The 16,364-nt window shown below is 73.0% G+C and overlaps 1 protein-coding gene across 1 annotated transcript; it reads left to right on the forward strand.

The window, feature by feature from the left end:
- Window positions 1-245: 245 nt before the first annotated feature.
- On the forward strand, window positions 246-16,061 carry TTLL8 (tubulin tyrosine ligase like 8; the record flags this gene model as incomplete). The annotated part of the gene is made up of 18 exons (XM_084254865.1): window positions 246-397; window positions 757-962; window positions 1,206-1,328; window positions 2,614-2,745; window positions 3,830-3,921; window positions 4,638-4,770; window positions 5,372-5,445; window positions 6,051-6,179; window positions 6,890-7,004; window positions 7,253-7,378; window positions 8,495-8,681; window positions 9,246-9,394; window positions 11,180-11,423; window positions 11,802-12,237; window positions 12,625-13,185; window positions 14,163-14,266; window positions 14,740-14,892; window positions 15,733-16,061. 18 exons carry the CDS (start codon window positions 246-248, stop codon window positions 15,956-15,958), a joined length of 3,342 nt encoding a protein of 1,113 aa, XP_084110991.1. The 3' UTR covers window positions 15,959-16,061.
- Between the last annotated feature and the right edge of the window lie 303 nt (window positions 16,062-16,364).

The raw sequence follows: 16,364 nt of genomic DNA on the forward strand, positions 1-16,364 counted from the left end.
CGCTAACTCGCGCCCGCGCTCACTGGGCCTCTGCACGTCCCTGCCCGGCTCTGAAAAAAGAGGTCAGTGGTAGGGGCTGGAGGATTCCTGGACCCTGGGGGTTTGGGGGGGCAGCCCAGGGTCCCCCTGCTGGGGCGGAGGGCTGGCCCCACCGGGTCCTCCCAGCTGATTCCCATCCTGGGCAGAGCTCGTGGTGGGCCATCTTGGGAAGTTAAACGTGAAACAATTGTTTTAAACCCAACGAGATGCCGTTTAGGTTTGGGGAAGCCCCTGGAGGCCCCCCCATGCTGGCCCCGCAGGCGAGGCCCCAGGTGACCCTGGAAGGCTCGCACTCCCTGCCGCCTGGGCGCACGGCGGGCCAGCCGGAGGGGACACCAGTGCGCAGGGGGGGAGGGGGGTGCGCCCTCTCGCCCAGGTCGGCGCCCCGGGGAGAGGGCGGGCGGGGGGGCCCCCCGCGGCGCCCGGGGGGGCGGTGCCCCTGGAGTCTTTGTGACCCGGCGTGAGGCGGGTCTGACCGCGGGGCGCGCCTGTGTGACCCGAGCCGGGCGGGGCGGCACCCGCGGCCCCGGCGGGCGGCGAGACCACAGCGAGCCCCGTCCCCGCCGCCGCCATGGCCCTGGCGCTCGGCGGCCCCCGCCCCCGCGCCGGCCCGAGCCCCGCCCCGGCCGCCGGCCCCGACCCGCGCCCCGCGCCGCGCCCCGGCGCCCCCGACGGCGGCCCCGCGGCGCCCGCGCGCCCGCGCCGCGCCGGCCCCAGCTGCAGCCGCGCGCGGGGCCCCCCGCCCGCGCGCCCGCGCAGCCCCACGCCCCGCGCCGGCCGCCGCCCGCCCCCGGGCCGCCGCGCGCGCCCGCAGCCCGCGCCCCGCGCCGCCCTGCCCGCGCTCGTTGCCCCGGGCGACGCGCGGACGCCGGGGGGCGCGGCCGGGGGCGGGGGCGCGGCGCGCGCCGCGGGGCCGGGCCGGGGTGAGCCGCGTCCCTCCCCGCGGAAGCCCGGCCCGCCCCCCCCCCCCCCCCGGGCGCCCCGACGGCCCGCGCGCCCCGCGCCCCGCCCCGCCCCGCCCCGCCCCGGCCCCGGAACCCGCTCTCCGCCCCGCGGAGCCCCGGACCCCGCCCCGCCCCCGCCCCGGACCCCGCCCGGGCCCCCATCCCCCGCCCCCGCCCCCGCCCGGGAGCCCCGCCGGCGCGCTGACCCGGCTCTCCTCGCAGGGGCGCGGGCCGCAGCCGGGGAGCAGGGCGGGCCGCCGCCGCAGGCCGCGATGGAGCCGCGCGAGGACCAGGGCCCCCCGCGCCCCGCGCGCTCGCCGGAGGGGGCCCGCAGAGACGAGAAGAGTCTGTATCGCCCGCGGGCGCGGGCTCGGGGGCTGGGGGCTCGCGGGGGGCTGCGCGCTCGGTCCGTGCGGGCGAGTCCCACGGGGGGCGGGGGGCGCCGGGGCGGGGCGGGGGGGGGGCCGGGCCCTGCCCCCCCCGCCCCTCTCGGCCCTCCCGCCGGCCTGGGGTCCCAGGCCCGGCTCTCAGGCCCCCGTGGCCGGTCGCTGTGTTTGGGGGCCTCCTGGTGGGGGTGCTGGCGCCTCCCCGCGGGCCTGTGTTTCCCGAGTCTCGGCCCCTTTGCTGTGTCTGGGCTGGGGGGGCGCGGGGCTGGGGGGCGCGGGGCTGTCCTGTGTGACCAGTGCCTGGGCCCCTGCGGGTCTGTGCGTGGGCCCCGCTCCAGCCGAGCAGACAGGCGTGGAGAGGGAGCTGACTTGGAGGGCATGGGTGCGAGAGCTGCCCCTGGTGTCTGTGGGCGCTGAGGGGCGCCCAGGGGTTCGCCATGAGTGTGATGTTTCTCCGGGTTTAAAACCCAAGCGCCCCTTTGCTCCCTTGGAAGGAGGGCGTCTTGGACAGGCCGTGGGGGGGGCAGGCTTGCTGCAGTCCGGGGCGGGTCCCCACCCTCGCCACCTGGGCTCCTGGCGCCACGGGGTGGTCCTGCCCTGGACCTGACCTGTCCGTGCTCCTTCGGGACTTTCTGTCCTTCGGCGAGCAGGGGCGCCTGGGCTCCGCTCTCGCGCTGTCCCTGCGGGTTCATTAAATTTGGGGCGTCGTAAGAACGACGGGGGCCTGGTGCCCAGTTACTGGAGGGCCGGCGTGGTCCCCTGCGCAGGGGAGCCTCCCGGCCGGGCTTCCTGGGGGGCGACAGCTTCCCCCGGCGCTCGCGTCTTTGACAGCAACAGGCTCGCCCGGATCTGTGCCCGGCTGGTCACTGCTGGCCAGCTCTGCTTTCCGAGAGCAAACGTCCATGCCGGTGGGCTGCCCGGTGGGGCGGAGGCCGCCCCCGGCCACGCTGCCGTCCTCTCGTCTTTCCCGCCCCGCGTGCTCAGACGCTTTTTGGCTTCTCCGAGTTGTTCCAAAGGGCCCGGTGGTGTTTGTTCAGTTTCTCGGCAGCGTTTGCCGAGCGCGGCCTCCGCGGCGCCCGCTCTCCTGCCCGTGGTCCCCGGCGGCCGTGGGGAGGCGGAGGGCCCGCGCGGGTCGGTGTCGCCCCATCACGGCTCTGGCCGTGGCTCAGCCTCTCGCGCTCACCCCGCTCTCGGGGTTTCCGTTCTGGCGCCTCCTTGGGCCTTGGCCCCGCGTTTGTCTGCAGGGTTGCGGCTGGAGTGCGCCGTGGGAGCCCCGCGAGGGCCGCTCGGCCCGGGGCTGTCGGGACTCCGCGCCGCGGGGCCTGGGGCCCTGGCTGTGGCCGCCCCACCGTGGGCCGCGCGGGGCGGGCAGCCACGTCAGAGCCGCCGGGGCCTCCATGTTTTGTCTGCTCCTTCGTTGCCGAGGGGCAGTCAGAGCCCGACGGGCCGGGGCCGCGTCGCTGCAGCGTCCGCCTGAGCCCCGTCCGGGAGTCGCGGGCACCCGTGCGCACCTCGCGGTTTGTTTTCCTTCCTGACAGACAGATCTGTGAGCTGTCTCGCTCCTTGGTCCTTATCGTGACTTCGTGAAATTTGTTGTTAATATTTCTGAACTATTTTAGTGTGTATTTTCACATTTTCTCAATAGTTACACGTGTCTGTAACAATGACAGTTTTTACAAACCCCAGTTTCTCTCAGAGCCAAGACAAGGACAGTAACTCCTTAATGACACCCAGCACGCAGCACACGCCCCCCCCCACGCCCCCGCCCATGCCCCCAGCACCCAGCACGTGCGCCCCGCCTATGCACCCATCTCCCCAGCTTTCTCCAGGTAGCGCTCCGTAGGTTTGCTCAGCGTGGGCCCGGGCAGGACGCTGGTGGTGGGGTGGGGTCGCGCTGGCGACGTCCCCTGCGTGGGCCGAGGCTTTGGGCTAAAGCACTGGCGTGTGCCTGGTTCCTGGGCCACGGGGAGCACCCGCAGGGGATGGCCGAGCCACGGGGCTGCTAGCTCCCCTGTGGCCGGGGGCAACCGGGGCACGGGCGAGGGGCTGGGTGGTCCAGAGGGCGTGCCTGGCAAAGCACAGAGGCTGAGGTCCAGGCTGGGCACCTGCGGGCAGGCGCAGGGGGAGGGCGGGGGGTGGCCAGGGCTGCCTGGCAGAGTGGCTAGCGGCTGTCCTGTGTGACCAGTGCCTGGGCCCCTGCGGGTCTGTGCGTGGGCCCCGCTCCAGCCGAGCAGACAGGCGTGGAGAGGGAGCTGACTTGGAGGGCATGGGTGCGAGAGCTGCCCCTGGTGTCTGTGGGCAGCAGGCAGGTGCCTGAGGCGTTGCCAGAACAGGCGGGGAGCTCTGCGGGCGGGGCAGCACGGGCAGTGGGCAGAGCAGGCTGGGTGCCTGGCCCTGGGGAGCCGTGGGCTGTGGCTGGGAGGCCTTCCCTTTGCTGCCATGTCCGCCTCTCTTTTGCAGAATTAAAACGAGGGATTTCCCAAGAGTTGATGTCATCCCCCAAATTAGACAGATACAAAATAGCCAAGCAGTTGACAGAAAAAGCCATCAAGGTGGGCGCTCTGGGGCTTGGAGGCAGGAGGGGGAGCGCTCCCTAAAGAGGTCTTTTTGGGAATTGGGAGCGTGAGTCTGCTGCTGGCCCCAGGCCCAGGTCCCGCTCGCAAACCCGAGCAGTGCAGACAGCAAGCTTTGGCCTCCCAGCCGGCGTGACCCCAAGCCGGCTTCTGCTCACGGTGCCCCCTGCATCCAGCCCCCATGGGGCCAGGAGGGGGCACCAGGGTGTGCCTCCTCGGGACCCGATTCCCCGCAGGGCAGCGGCACAGCCAGCCCCTGCCCTGGGGACAGGCCTTGCTTCTCCCGGGGAGAGCAAAGCCTGCAGGCAGGGGAGCTTAGGTCTGGGGGAGACAGCACGGAGCTCTTTATCTGGGAGCAGGTGCAGCGTATCCTCAAAGTGTGCAGGCTCTGCTTTTGTTGGTTGTGGGAAGCAAATGTCCAGGCTGCCAGGTGGTCCCCGGGTGTGGAGGAACCGGCGTGGCAGAGTGCACCCCCTCGGCGCCCCCCTCGGTGCCAGGAGGGCCCCGTCCCCGCAGGCAGTGGGGCGGGTCCTGGGTGGTGCCCAGCGCCTCCCTGCCCGCCCCGGAAATGCCTGCGGGGGTCTGGGTGTCAGGGTGGCCTGGGCGCCCAGTCCGCGGCCCCGCGCGTTTCCCCGCCTCCCCCAGAGTCACTTGTTTTCGGGTCTTTAATTTGAAGTCTGCTCTTGTGACTTGAGGAAAAGAAGATCTTCTCCATCTACGGCCACTACCCCGTGATCCGGGCCACCCTGCGCAGGAAGGGCTGGGTGGAGAAGAAGTTCCACTCCCTGCCCAGGGCCTGCCCAGGCGCTGAGGACGCGGGCACAGCTGGTGGGTGTCTGGGCCGCTCCACCTGGGCGTTCCGTCGGGGGGACCCAGAGCGAGCTGCTGGCTGTGGGTGTCCCTGGGGCTCCCCTGCCTGTGCTGGGGGCAGAGGGCCCCACTGCCATGCCGGGGCAGGCTGCCCCCGGCAGGGCCCGTGCACGGGCTGACCGCTGTTGCTGCTCAGAGGCCCGCTGCCCCCACCGGGCCAGGCCTCCAGCCTCCGCAGTGTCCGCTGCCTGTCGTCCCCCAGCTCCCTACTTGTCACCTGCAGACCACCAAATGTCAGCTGCGGCCCATATTGGTCCCTCAGACCCTGGCTGAGGCCGCATCTCCCACTCTGCCGAGGGCGCCTGTGCCTCCTGGCGAGGGGCCCTGCCCCAGGCTGCTCTCGCCACGGTGGGGACCCCACAACCCACCCTCCCCAGGGCCCTGGGCCCACCCCCACGCCTCCAGGCACAGCACTCAGCAGAGGGCCCTGCAGCCAGTGTGGCCTCAGGACCCACAGGGGGGCTCCCCCTAACGCCGGTGCTGAGATCCCTCGGGTGTCGTCCCTTGTGCTTGGGGCCGGGTCTGGCGGCCACACTCTGACCCCGGGCCGGGCTTGCAGAGAGCAAAAGCACTGACGTCAGCGATGCAGGAGAAGTGGCCTTGGATGGCACAGAGGACATCCACGAAGTGATGGTAAGGCCGGGGTCCGGGCTGGGCGCCTGCGGGCAGGTGCAGGGGGAGGCCCAGCCTGCCCGCCCCGCCCACAGCCCCGCCCCGCCCCTGAGTGCAACCCCACCCCTGAGTGAGCCCCGCCCCACCCAAGGCCCCGCCCCTAGCCCCGCCCACAGGCGCTGAGCTCCGCCCCCAGCATGCCGAGCCCCGGCCTGCCCCGCCCACCGCCCCGCCCCCCGGAGCCCCGCCCCCCACGTGTGCGGCCCCGGCCTCTGGGCCGCGGCCGGTGCTGTCCCTGGGGGGGGACTGGGTGCCCCTCCCCGTGTCCCGTCTGTGGGGCCGGCCCGGCCGCTCACAGCCCTCGGCCCTGCTCGGGCGCGTCTTCCCGGGATGCGGCTCCCCGCCCGGGCCTGCGCGCCGGCCCTGCCTGTCCCTGCGCCCCGCGCGGGCGCCCCGGGGGGCTCAGACCCCGCAGGGCCGCGCCGGGGCGCCCACCCCGCGGCCTCCCGTGCACAGCAGCGCCCCTGCCGGGCCGCCCACCCTCAGCACAGGGCAGCCCCGGGGAGGCGAGCTCCGCCGCCGTTCAGCCGGCGAGACCCGCGGGGCGCACACGGCTGCTGTCCCAGTCCAGGCTGGCGAAGCACGAGACGCCCTACTTCCTCTGGACCATCAAGAGGGACGTCGTCGACTACCACGGGCTGAGCGGCGAGCAGGTGCTCAACCACTACGGCAGGACGGCCTCCTTCACCACCAAGGTGCCCGCGGCCGCCTGGCCGGCCCCGTGCCCCGCCAGGGTCAGCGTCCAGCCCCGCCGGCGCCCCCCCCCCCCCGCCGCGTCCCTCCCCAGCTGCGCAGGCCGGGTCCAAGGCCTCTGGCTCCGCTGCCGCCGCGGGCCCACCCGCTCTGGCCGGGCGCCGAGCACCCCCACGCCCCGGCTCGCCCTCACCTCTGGGAGGCCCACAGCCCCTCCCAGGAGACCGCGCCCGGCTCCTCGAGAGGGGGAGGCTGGGGTGGGGCTGCCGTCACCGACCAGGGGGAGGCTTCTCCAGCCGGGGGGGCCACCCCGTGGGTGGGGGCGGCAGCGGGTACAGGAGGGTCGGGCTGAGGCCCTGGCCATCCCGGGCTCCCGTGGGGCCTGGCCCGTGCCTCCTCGCCCAGCCCCTTGCGTGTGCCCTGCGGTGACCCGGCCACGGGGCCCCTGAGAAGCCCCCGCGGGAGCGGTGGCCCCTGCCCCCCGCCGGCAGGCCTCGGGTGGTGAGCCGGGCGGCCCAGCGCCAACCCCGGGCGTCTGTAACCTCAAGTCCAACGTCCGCGGGCCGGGTGGGCCCCGTCACCGCTGGAGGACGGGGAGGTGGACGCCGCGCCCGCCGCCAGGCCACTGACCGGCCGCGCCAGGCCTGGCCTGCAGCCCAGCTCGCAGCCGCCCCCGCGCGGGGCGGGGAGGGACCGGCGGCCTTGTCCCCAGATCGGGCTGTGTGTGAGCATGCGGAGCCTGCCGTGGTACGCCCAGGCCGACCCCGACGCCTTCTTCCCGCGCTGCTACAGCCTCTGCTCGGACGGCGAGAAGCAGGAGTTCCTGGGTGAGCGCCCTCCCGCGCCGGCCTGAGGGCTGTGGGGGCCGCCGCCCGGGAGGTCGGGGCCTGGGGCTCGCGGGACGGTCTCGGACGGGCTGAGGAAGAAGGGCGGGAGGCGGTGAGGGTGCCCGGCCGTGGCCCTGGGGGGCCGGGGGCGCCAGCGGCGAGGGTCGCCGCTGTGGGGCGCCAGGGCCGAGCGAGCCGGCGAGGGCCCGGGCCGGGGGCGGAGGGGCGAGGCCTTCGTGTCCTTGCAGACGACTTCCGGCGCACCGCCGCCTCCAGCATCCTCAAGTGGGTGGTCAGCCACCAGGGCTGCGCCCCCGGCAGGGCCAAGGCCCCGCGGGAGGAGGCCAGCGACGGCGACCCCGGCGGCAGGAGAGGTCAGTGGCCGGGGCCCTCGCGGGGGGCTGCGGCGGGCAGGCTCTCCGGGGGCGGCCCCTCACCCTTCGTGGAGCGGCTCCGGCCGGGGGTCCTTGCGCAGCAGCGCTGTCCAGGCGGGAGCCGAGTCCCGGCCCCCAGGGTCTTGGGGGACAGTCTCCCCGACGCTGCCCTGCGCCCCCTAGCGGCGGCTCCCGCTCGGGCCGTGTCCCTGCCCGGGGCTTCCCCACGGGGGATGTCTCACCCGCACCCCAGGGCCCAGGGCTACCCTGCAGGGCTCTGCTGGTGGGAGCCGCGCCTCGGGGCTCAGGCGGGGGGGCTGGTGGCGGGGTCCTGGGCCCCTCTGGACAGAGCCAGTGGCGTATGGGTCGACAGGGGCACGGGGCCTTGCAGGCGTCTGGAGGACCAGACCGCTCTGCGGGGTGCTTGGTGGGAATTTGGGGGGCTGCGCTGTTCTGAGACCGAAGCCCCTCTCGCCCATGCACCCCGACCCCCGCAGGGCTGCCGGCCTTGGCCTCCGCCGCCGCCCAGGGCTGTCTTCTGCATCTGCACTGGCCCTTCCGGCGCGGACCCAAGGAGGCCATTGCCGGCTCCCGGACCGCGCGTGCTGCCCCCGGCCCGGCGCTCCGGGACCCTCGGGGCTGGCTCCCGTGGCGTGAAACTGGCCCCAGCGCCCCAGCGTGGGGTTCCTGGCGGGGGGAGTGGCCCCCATCCCCCTCATCAGTGGCCTCCTGGGGGCCTCCCTCCCTGGGGCCCTGCCCCCGAGCACTGTCACCCGCCCGCAGCCTGCATCCCTGGTGGAGCAGAGACCCGGGGCTGCCTTCCCGTCTGTCCATCTTTCCACGTCCGTTCTCAGCACGCCAGACTGGAAACCGGGGTGACCATGTCGCTGGCGTGTGGCCCTCACCCCACGCGCCCCCGAGCATGCGCTGGGACCCCAGCAGCAGCCCCTTGCTCCCGGGTGTCCCCGCCAGCGCCGCACAGCCGGCCCCTCTGGGCGGCCCCGTGGACCCGGCGCCCTGGCCTGGCGGCTGTCCGGGGCTCGGGGCTCCCGGAGCGGACGAGGGAGCGGCGTCCCGGCTGGGGCCCGGCGTGTGGCCACCTGCCATGTGTTTCAGCTCCTGAGGACGCGGAGCCCGCGCTGCAGGGCCTCTCGGGGCAGCTGGTGGACGCCGCCTGCAGGGTCTGCCAGGCCTACCTGGGGCGGCTGGAGCACGAGGACATCGACGTGGCCGGGGGGGCCGCCCTGGACCTCACGGAGGACGAGTGGAAGGACCTGACCCAGAAGTACTACGCCCTCGTGCAGTACGGGCGCTGGCGCCGCGGGCGGGCGGGCGGGCGGGCTTCAGCCTCTGGACACAGCCCCCGCCGGGTGCTGGGCATCGGCTGCCTATCTGCAGGGGGGGGGCGCAGCCTGGGCATCGGCACCTGTGTGGGGGCTGGGGGGCCCTTGTGGGTCGGGGGGCTGGGCACGTGGCCACGACACGCCTTCGGTGCCACTGCCCCGCCACACCCCTCACCTCTCCCACTCACGGGGACCCCACCCCTGCTTGAGGGACGGAGGGAAGCAGATCTCTGGCCAGTCCCCGGCTCGCTGGCCCTCGCAGCCTGGGGCCCAAGGGCTTTCCTCCCCCTCCCGAGGACCAGTCCCCCCAGGGCCCGCTCCCCGGCACCGTGGCCAGCAGAGGCCTGGGCAGCAGCCGGGCGAGCGAACGGACGGGAGCCCTTGGGGCCGAGGGCCGGCCCGGCCCCACCCCCCGGGTGGCTTGTTCTTTGCCTTCCTGCCCCTGTGACCCGCTGAGGTGGAAGCCTGGGGGGCCTCCCCCGGCCCCGCGGGACCTCACGTGCCTCCGGGGTCTTGCTTTACAGCGGCGACGCTTTCATCTCCAGCCCCAGAACCCACCTCTCGCAGTGCCAGGCTCTGCTCAACAGGATCGCGTCCGTGAACCCGCAGACGGAGATCGACGGGCTGCGGAACATCTGGATCATCAAGCCCGCCGCCAAGTCCCGAGGCCGAGGTGCGCCCGGGGTGCGGGCCCTGAGGCCGCGGCGCCAGCGTGGGGTGGGGGGCTCCGTCGCGCCGGGAGCCGCGCCCCTGCGCTGACATGGACGGGGCTTGGGGCTGACATGGACGGGGCTTGGGGCCGCCGGGGCTGCCGCCTCCCGCCCCACTTGGCTGTGTTGTCGCAGAGCCCGCGGGTTCCCTCCCCGGCCTCTGGGGCCGCCCGAAGGCTGCGCTCTGCGTGTTCCTTAAAACTCACCGGGCAGATTCGGGAGGTTCCTCATCGTCTTTCTGCTTCCGCAGTCGCGCCTCTGGGCTGCCTTTCTTTTTTCAGTTGCCCTTGAGCGACTCAGATGCCCTGGCCCCGGGCCCGTCCCCTGCATGCCCGCCAGCCGGGGCGTGAGATTCCCCCAGGGGCAGCTGTAGCTGCACCCCCCGTGAATGTCAGGGGGCGTCTCCTTCCCCTGGGCGCCGCGAGGACTCCACTGGCAGTTTGGATCTTCTGTTTGCCCCTTGAGTGACTTGGAAGGGTCTCCTGGTGGCTTAAAATACACGCGCGGGGCCCTTCCTGTGGCTTTCACCAATCTCTGCTACTTTGCGGCGCCGCCGCACTTGGTCCTAAACCCCTTCCCCTCTGAAACCTCTTTGGCCAGCGGGCCCCGCGCCCGCCCCGAGCCACCCTCTGAAAGGGCGCCTGTCTGCTGGCCGCCCCCCCGCCCGCCAGCCCTTCCTCCCGCCGGGGACCCCGCCTCCCGGGGTGCTGTCTGGGCCCGCCCTGGTCCGCGCCCGCAGCCCAGGATGAGCGCGGCAGCTGGCGTGGCGTCCTAGGCTTTTGTCTCAGGAGGCCGGGGCTGTCTCCCGCGACCGAGGACACCCCTGTCTTGCGCGGTGACACAGCTCCCTTGTGGGTGCGGCCGTGGCCCCTGCGGTGGCGTCTCCCCTCCCAGCCCGTCCGCCACCGCCCCACGCCTCGGCGGCTCAGCGCTGGCCCGTCCCCTGCTACTTGCGGGAGGACAGGGCCTGCCCATCAGAGGCCCCGTGTCCAGCGACACCTGCAAGCTCAGGGCTGTCCCCACAGAAGGCGGCGGGGAGGGCCCCAGGGGACATGGCTGCACAACCCTGGCCCGCAGGCCGCTGCGGCTGGCGCGCTGCTCTCGGCACCGGCTGACCGAGGGCGGCCCGGGGACTCTGCGGCTCCTGCAAGGCCGGCGGCCCGATGTGCGGACCGTTCACCACCCCCTCGGTCTCTTCCTCCCACCCTTGGGAGCCCAGGACCGTGTGGGTCCTCACCCTCAAAGCAGGCCCTGCTCCCCTGCCCTGCGCCCAGGCCCCTGCTGGCCACCTGGACGCTGCCTGGGGGGGGGGACGGGCTTTCTGGGCGTCCTCATGCCACCCCCACCTGTCAGCCTCCCCTCCCGTCCGTCCACCAGCCCGTCTTCACCCGCATCTCCGGGCGTCACCGCCTGTCTGTCTCCACCGCCTGTCTGTCCGTCCACCTTCTCTCCTCCAGCCTTCACGCCCCGCCCTCGCCTCTGCCTTCACCGCAGAAACCTCGCTTGGCTGGCGGTGTCCCCAGCCTGCAGCAGCCCTGCACTGCCCACACCCGCGCGCCCCCGGCTCCGCCCTCCCGGTGTCCGCCCTTTGCTCCGGGAGCCCCGAGCCCTCCCCGGGGCTGTCCGTGGCCGCGTGTGTCCCGCGTGGGCAGCCGTGTGCCCCCCGGTGTGCATAGAGGTGCACCTCTGGGGCCTCCTGTCCTCTGGGGCCTCCCGGCTGGGCGGGGCTGACCGCGGTTCTCTTGCAGACATCGTGTGCATGAACCGGGTGGAGGAGATCCTGGACCTGGTGGCCGCAGACCACCCGCCCCCCAAGGACAACCGCTGGGTGGTGCAGAAGTACATCGAGACGCCGCTGCTCATCTACGACACCAAGTTTGACATCAGACAGTGGTTCCTGGTCACCGACTGGAACCCCCTGACCATCTGGTTCTACAAGGAGAGCTACCTGCGCTTCTCCACTCAGCGCTTCTCCCTGGACAACCTGGACAGGTGGCGGCGCTGGGGGCGCCCCTGCGCGGCGGGCAGGCTCAGCTCTCAGGAGCTGTCGGCGGGAGCTGAGGCCCGGGTGGCCCCGGCCGGTGTCCCTGGTGGGCTCTGCCTCTCCCCGCCCGGTCCCGCGGGCCGTCCCGATGCTCCCTCTCGAGGCTGCCCCGGCCGCTCTCTTGGCGCCCTGCGGCGGGACCAGCCAGGACGTGGCTGGGGGCCGCGGGGGGCGCGATGGTGCGACAGGGGGTGTGGGGCGGGGGTGGGGGCGGGGCCCTGGGGCAGGGCTCCTGGGTTAGAGCCCGGGCGATCCTCGCGGGTAGGCCGGGGCCGGGGCTGGGCCGGGCTGGGCAGGGCCTGCCCCTGACCGCGCGTGCCTTGCAGCGCCATCCACCTGTGCAACAACTCCATCCAGAAGCACCTCAAGAACGACAAGGAGCGCAGCCCGCTGCTGCCCTGCCACAACATGTGGACCAGCACCCGGTTCCAGGAGTACCTGCAGCGGCGCGGCCGCGGCACCGTGTGGGGCAGCCTCATCTACCCCGCCATGAAGCGCGCCATCGCCCACACCATGCGCGTGGGGCAGGACCACGTGGAGGCGCGCAAGAACAGCTTCGAGCTGTACGGCGCCGACTTCATCCTGGGCCGCGACTTCAAGCCCTGGCTGATCGAGATCAACTCCAGCCCCACCATGCACCCCTCCACGCCCGTCACGGCGCAGCTGTGCGCGCGCGTGCAGGAGGACACCCTCAAGGTGGTGGTGGACCGCAAGCTCGACCGCAACTGCGACGTGGGCAACTTCGAGTTGCTGTGGAGACAGGTGAGCGCTGGCCCCGGGCCACGGCTGCGTGTGGGCCGCCGCCCGCATGTCTCCCCTCCCCCCCCAGCCGCCCCAGCCCTGCCACCGGGCGGCGCTCCCTGCCCCGGACTGGCCAGGGTCCAGCCTCCCGGTCCTTCTGGGCCGTCCCTCTGCAGAACGACAGTCTCCCTCCATGCCCTCCTGTGGGGTCTTTGTGGGGGCCTCACCCACCCTTCTGCGGGCCGGGCGGTGGGGCAGCCAGGGTCTGCCGGACCTGAGTCCCACCCCCTGGAGGAGGCCCGGGGGCTGCCCAGCGGCGGCGAAGGGTGGGGGCTGCTCTCTGAGGCCTCAGGCCTGACCGGGGTTGGAGGCGGGGCGCGTGGCCCCCTGACCGGCCTCTGTCCCCAGCCCGCCGTGGAGCTGCCGCCGTTCCACGGGTCCGACCTCTGCGTGGAAGGCGTCGGCCTAAGGAGAGCCAAGAAGCCGATGCTGCCCATTTCCCATCTGAACTTCCCGCCTTCGCTCTCCAACATTCAGCCCCTAAAAGCAAGGTGCCCCTCGGCTGCCTCCGACCCGGCGCTGCGACCCCTCGCCGCGGCCGGCCAGCGAGACTTGAAGCCCAAGGACGAAAAGGTACTGCCCTGCGCCCTGCCTGCGCCCCTCAGGCAGCCGGCCGAGAGGAGCTCCGCGGCAAGGCCCCCCCACGCCGCGCCCGGCGGGAAGACGGGGCCCCCCGCCGGCAGCGCCCACCCCGGAGACAGTCAGGCCCCGCGACCCGGGCTTGCCAGAGCCGAGGCCGCCCAGCACCAGCACCCAGACTCAGGGCGCTCGCTGGCCCGGGTGTCCGCGCTGCCGCACGTGAGGACTGCGCGCCGCGCCCTGGCCCGGCCGTTCAGCGCAGCAGGTAACGGGGGTGGCGGCGAGGGGCGGCCCTCGTCTGGCCCCTGGCGGCGGGTGTGCGAAGCGGGGGTGAGTTTGGATTTGAACCCCACCTGGTGCCGGGCCAGGACAGAGCCGACCCTGGAACGGGCCGGCCGGGCGGGGAGGGCAGCTGCACGGGCGCGAGGCGGCCGAGCGTCCACAGCCCTGCCTGCGTGCCCGCGTGGCCGCGAGGACTGTGCACCCTGTTCCGGAGACGCCCGGGGGCGCGGGGTGGCGGTGCCGCCTGTCTCTGCCTCTGCCTCCCGCTGGCCGGGCCTTCCCTGGGGTCCTGCGCTTTTGTGGGAGCGTCAGGACCTAGGAGTGCTTCTTCCTGGGCTTGCTCAGATCCCCTTCCAAGGACAGCAGCGGTGTCCCCAGCGCCATCTCGTCCTAGCTCCACGAGACTGCCGGGCCCCTCAGCAGGCCTCCCGGGGCCGGGGTGCCACAGGGAGCCCCTGACCAGTCCCCTCAGGCCCCTCCCTCCCCGCAGGCCTCTCTGAACATGCACCCACTCCAACAGCCCAGTGTGGCCCCGGGCCACCGGCCCCACTGACCTCCTGCAGAGAACACGGGCGCCCCCTGGGAAGGCTCGCGATGCCCAAGCCAGATGCCAGGCCAGGGCTCGGCCAGCCTCCTGACCTGGAGGACGGTGCAGAGACCCACGCTGGGGTTTGCCCTGCCCTGGAAGCCGCTGGTGTGGTCTGCGGCTGCCGCATGAACTCCACAGAAGACAGGCGACCCTGGCAGGGGACGAAGGCTCTATCCCGGCGGGCGGCAGCCGGCCTGCACAGTGACCACCCCGGCCCACAGCGGCCTCTGGCCAGACAGCCAGTCCTGTCCTTGGGCAGCTCTGCCTCCTGCACCCTCACGGGGCATTCGGACTGCCCTCTGACCTTGGGTGTCCCTGGAGAGGCTTGGGGTCCACACGCACCCCACATTCAGCCCTCAGGGCCCCAGCAGTGCCGCCTGCACCCCCTAGCGTCCTCCACGGCCAAGGTGTCAGCTTCCCTTTTCTTACTCACCAGCCCTTCACCTGGAAGGACCAGGACGCTGCTGATGGGCGGCAGCAGGTCTCCGCCCCAGCCCCGCTGCCTGCCGGCCCCCAGGGGGCTCACGAGGGGCCTGTGGCGTTGGGAGCCTGGGCGCCCCGCCCGGGAAAGCAGGTGGCAGCTGGCTCAGCGGCCGCGGCTCACAGCAGGCGGCCCGCCCGGGTGGACCCGGGCTGGCGGGCATCGGGATAGGGGGCTCACGGGGGCAGGTGGGATGCTCTGCCCAGGCAGCCCTGACACCCCAGCTGCTGGGCCTGGAGCCCGAGCGGCCGCACGGGCCCGGCTGGCTCCCCTCGGCCTGCAGGACAGCCCGGCGGCCGCCGCCCCTGTTGTCCTGCCTCACATGGGTTCACCTTTCCCTGCAGTCAGCCACCCTCCTCCAGCTCTGGCATCTCTGCGCTGCTCCTGGCACTGGCACTGCCCCATCCATGCGCCCCCCTCCCTGCCAGCCTCTGTCCAGTGGGTGCCCTGCCCTCGTCCCTCCAGGCGCCCGCCTCTCCTGAGTCGCCCTCCTCTGCGCGCGGTCTCCGCACCTGGGCCCTCATCCACCCAGGCCAGCCCTGGGGCTGGGCTCACCTGGCATGGCAACCAGCCAGCTCCTGTTCTGTGCCATTCAAACTGGACTCCTGGTCCCTCCGCCCCACCCTGTGCCGGAGATCCTGATGGGCGTCCAGCCGCTGCCCCTCCTGCCCCAGCGGCTGCAGCAGTGGGTGGGTGACGGTGGCATGTGGCCTGGCCCCGGGGCTCCCGGGCCAGACCACTGCAGGCCAGGGAGTGCCCTGCCCCAGGCAGACGCAAGGGCGCTGGACAGGCCCGGTTGAGGCCTCTGGGCGCTATCTGGTCCCCAGGCACGCGCTTGGAGGCTGCTGGGTGGCCCAGGGCTCGGGGTGAGTGGAGAAGTGGCTCAGGTCAGCCACCAGCGGGCAGGCCCAGGGGAGGAGCCAGATGGGGCCTTGAAGTCCAGGCCCCTGCAGCCCCTCCCATGCCCGTGTGATCCCACGTGAGCGGGGCTGCCACTTCTGGGGGTCTGCAGTTGTCCACCCTCGCGGTGGATGCCCAGGCTGGCTTTGGGGTGCCCATGGTGGTGACAGGGCTGGTCTCAGGGAACTTCAACACCACTTCCTGCAGCAAGCCCACCACCCTCTGCACAGGCCCCACCCCGGCCCCCACAGATACCCGCAGCCTTGGGGTGGGGAGGTGGCAGAGGGTATGAGGGTGGACAAACAGGGCGAGGGCGCCCCAACCCCCAGCCTTCACCCAGAGACGTGAGCCCCAGGTCCATCTTGTGGCCTCAGAGTCCAGGCTTTTCCAAGTGCTGACCAGGAGGGTGGGGCAGGTCCAGCGAGGAGGTGGGGGCTGGAGTCCCACGGGCACGGTCCCAGGGTCACGTTAACGCGGCCAGCAGTATGGGCCTGGGGCCAGTGGGCTTGGTCTGGGAGTGGTGGGCATTATTTCACCGTTAAGGGCGCTGCCTGGGAGGCCGTGGGAAGGGCTGCCCAGTGGGGGAGTCTGTGGGCGGCCCTGCCTGCTCTGGGGGGTGGGGAAGGTGGGCTTTGGGCGTGGCCGTGTCTGTGGGCGTGGTCTGGCCCGGGGACTGGCCTCAGGGGGCCCCTCTCTCTCCCCAAGGGCTGCCAAGGGACCTCCCTGCTCCGTGCCTAGTGTGCCGCAGCTCGCTGCCACCCTCCCGGCCCTGCAAGCGCTGCCTCTCCTTCTGCGCCTCCGTCCTGCAGGGCGTTTCGTTCGTGCCACTCGGAAGCCCGTGGACCCCGTGACGCCAGCGCCAGGGCAGCTGCACCCCGATTGGTGTCCGCCCCAGGCCCGCGGCAGGAGCGTTGCTCGCATCTCTGGAGACCTGCAAAGCTGGGGCCGGGGATACAGAGCTATTTTCGCGAAATTGCGTGTCTTAACCACGGTGTTTCTTGCGGCACCCGCACCCCTTGGCGGGGCCCGTACCCCAGCCCGCACCTGGCTCCTCTCTCTGCACCCCATGCCCCTCACCCCACACACCTCAGCAAGAGCACTGACCCTACAGCTACACCCTCGCCCTGCACCCCACACCCACGACCCACACCCATCACACCCCATACCCACAGCCCTGAGGCCCTGCCCACACCCCTCACCCCCCCTGCAGCCCACGGGCCCAGCCCCGACCGCACACCCGCAGGTCACGTCTAACCC

Source organism: Talpa europaea (genome assembly GCF_964194135.1).
Source record: "Talpa europaea genome assembly, chromosome: 15".
Lineage (NCBI taxonomy): Eukaryota > Metazoa > Chordata > Mammalia > Eulipotyphla > Talpidae > Talpa > Talpa europaea.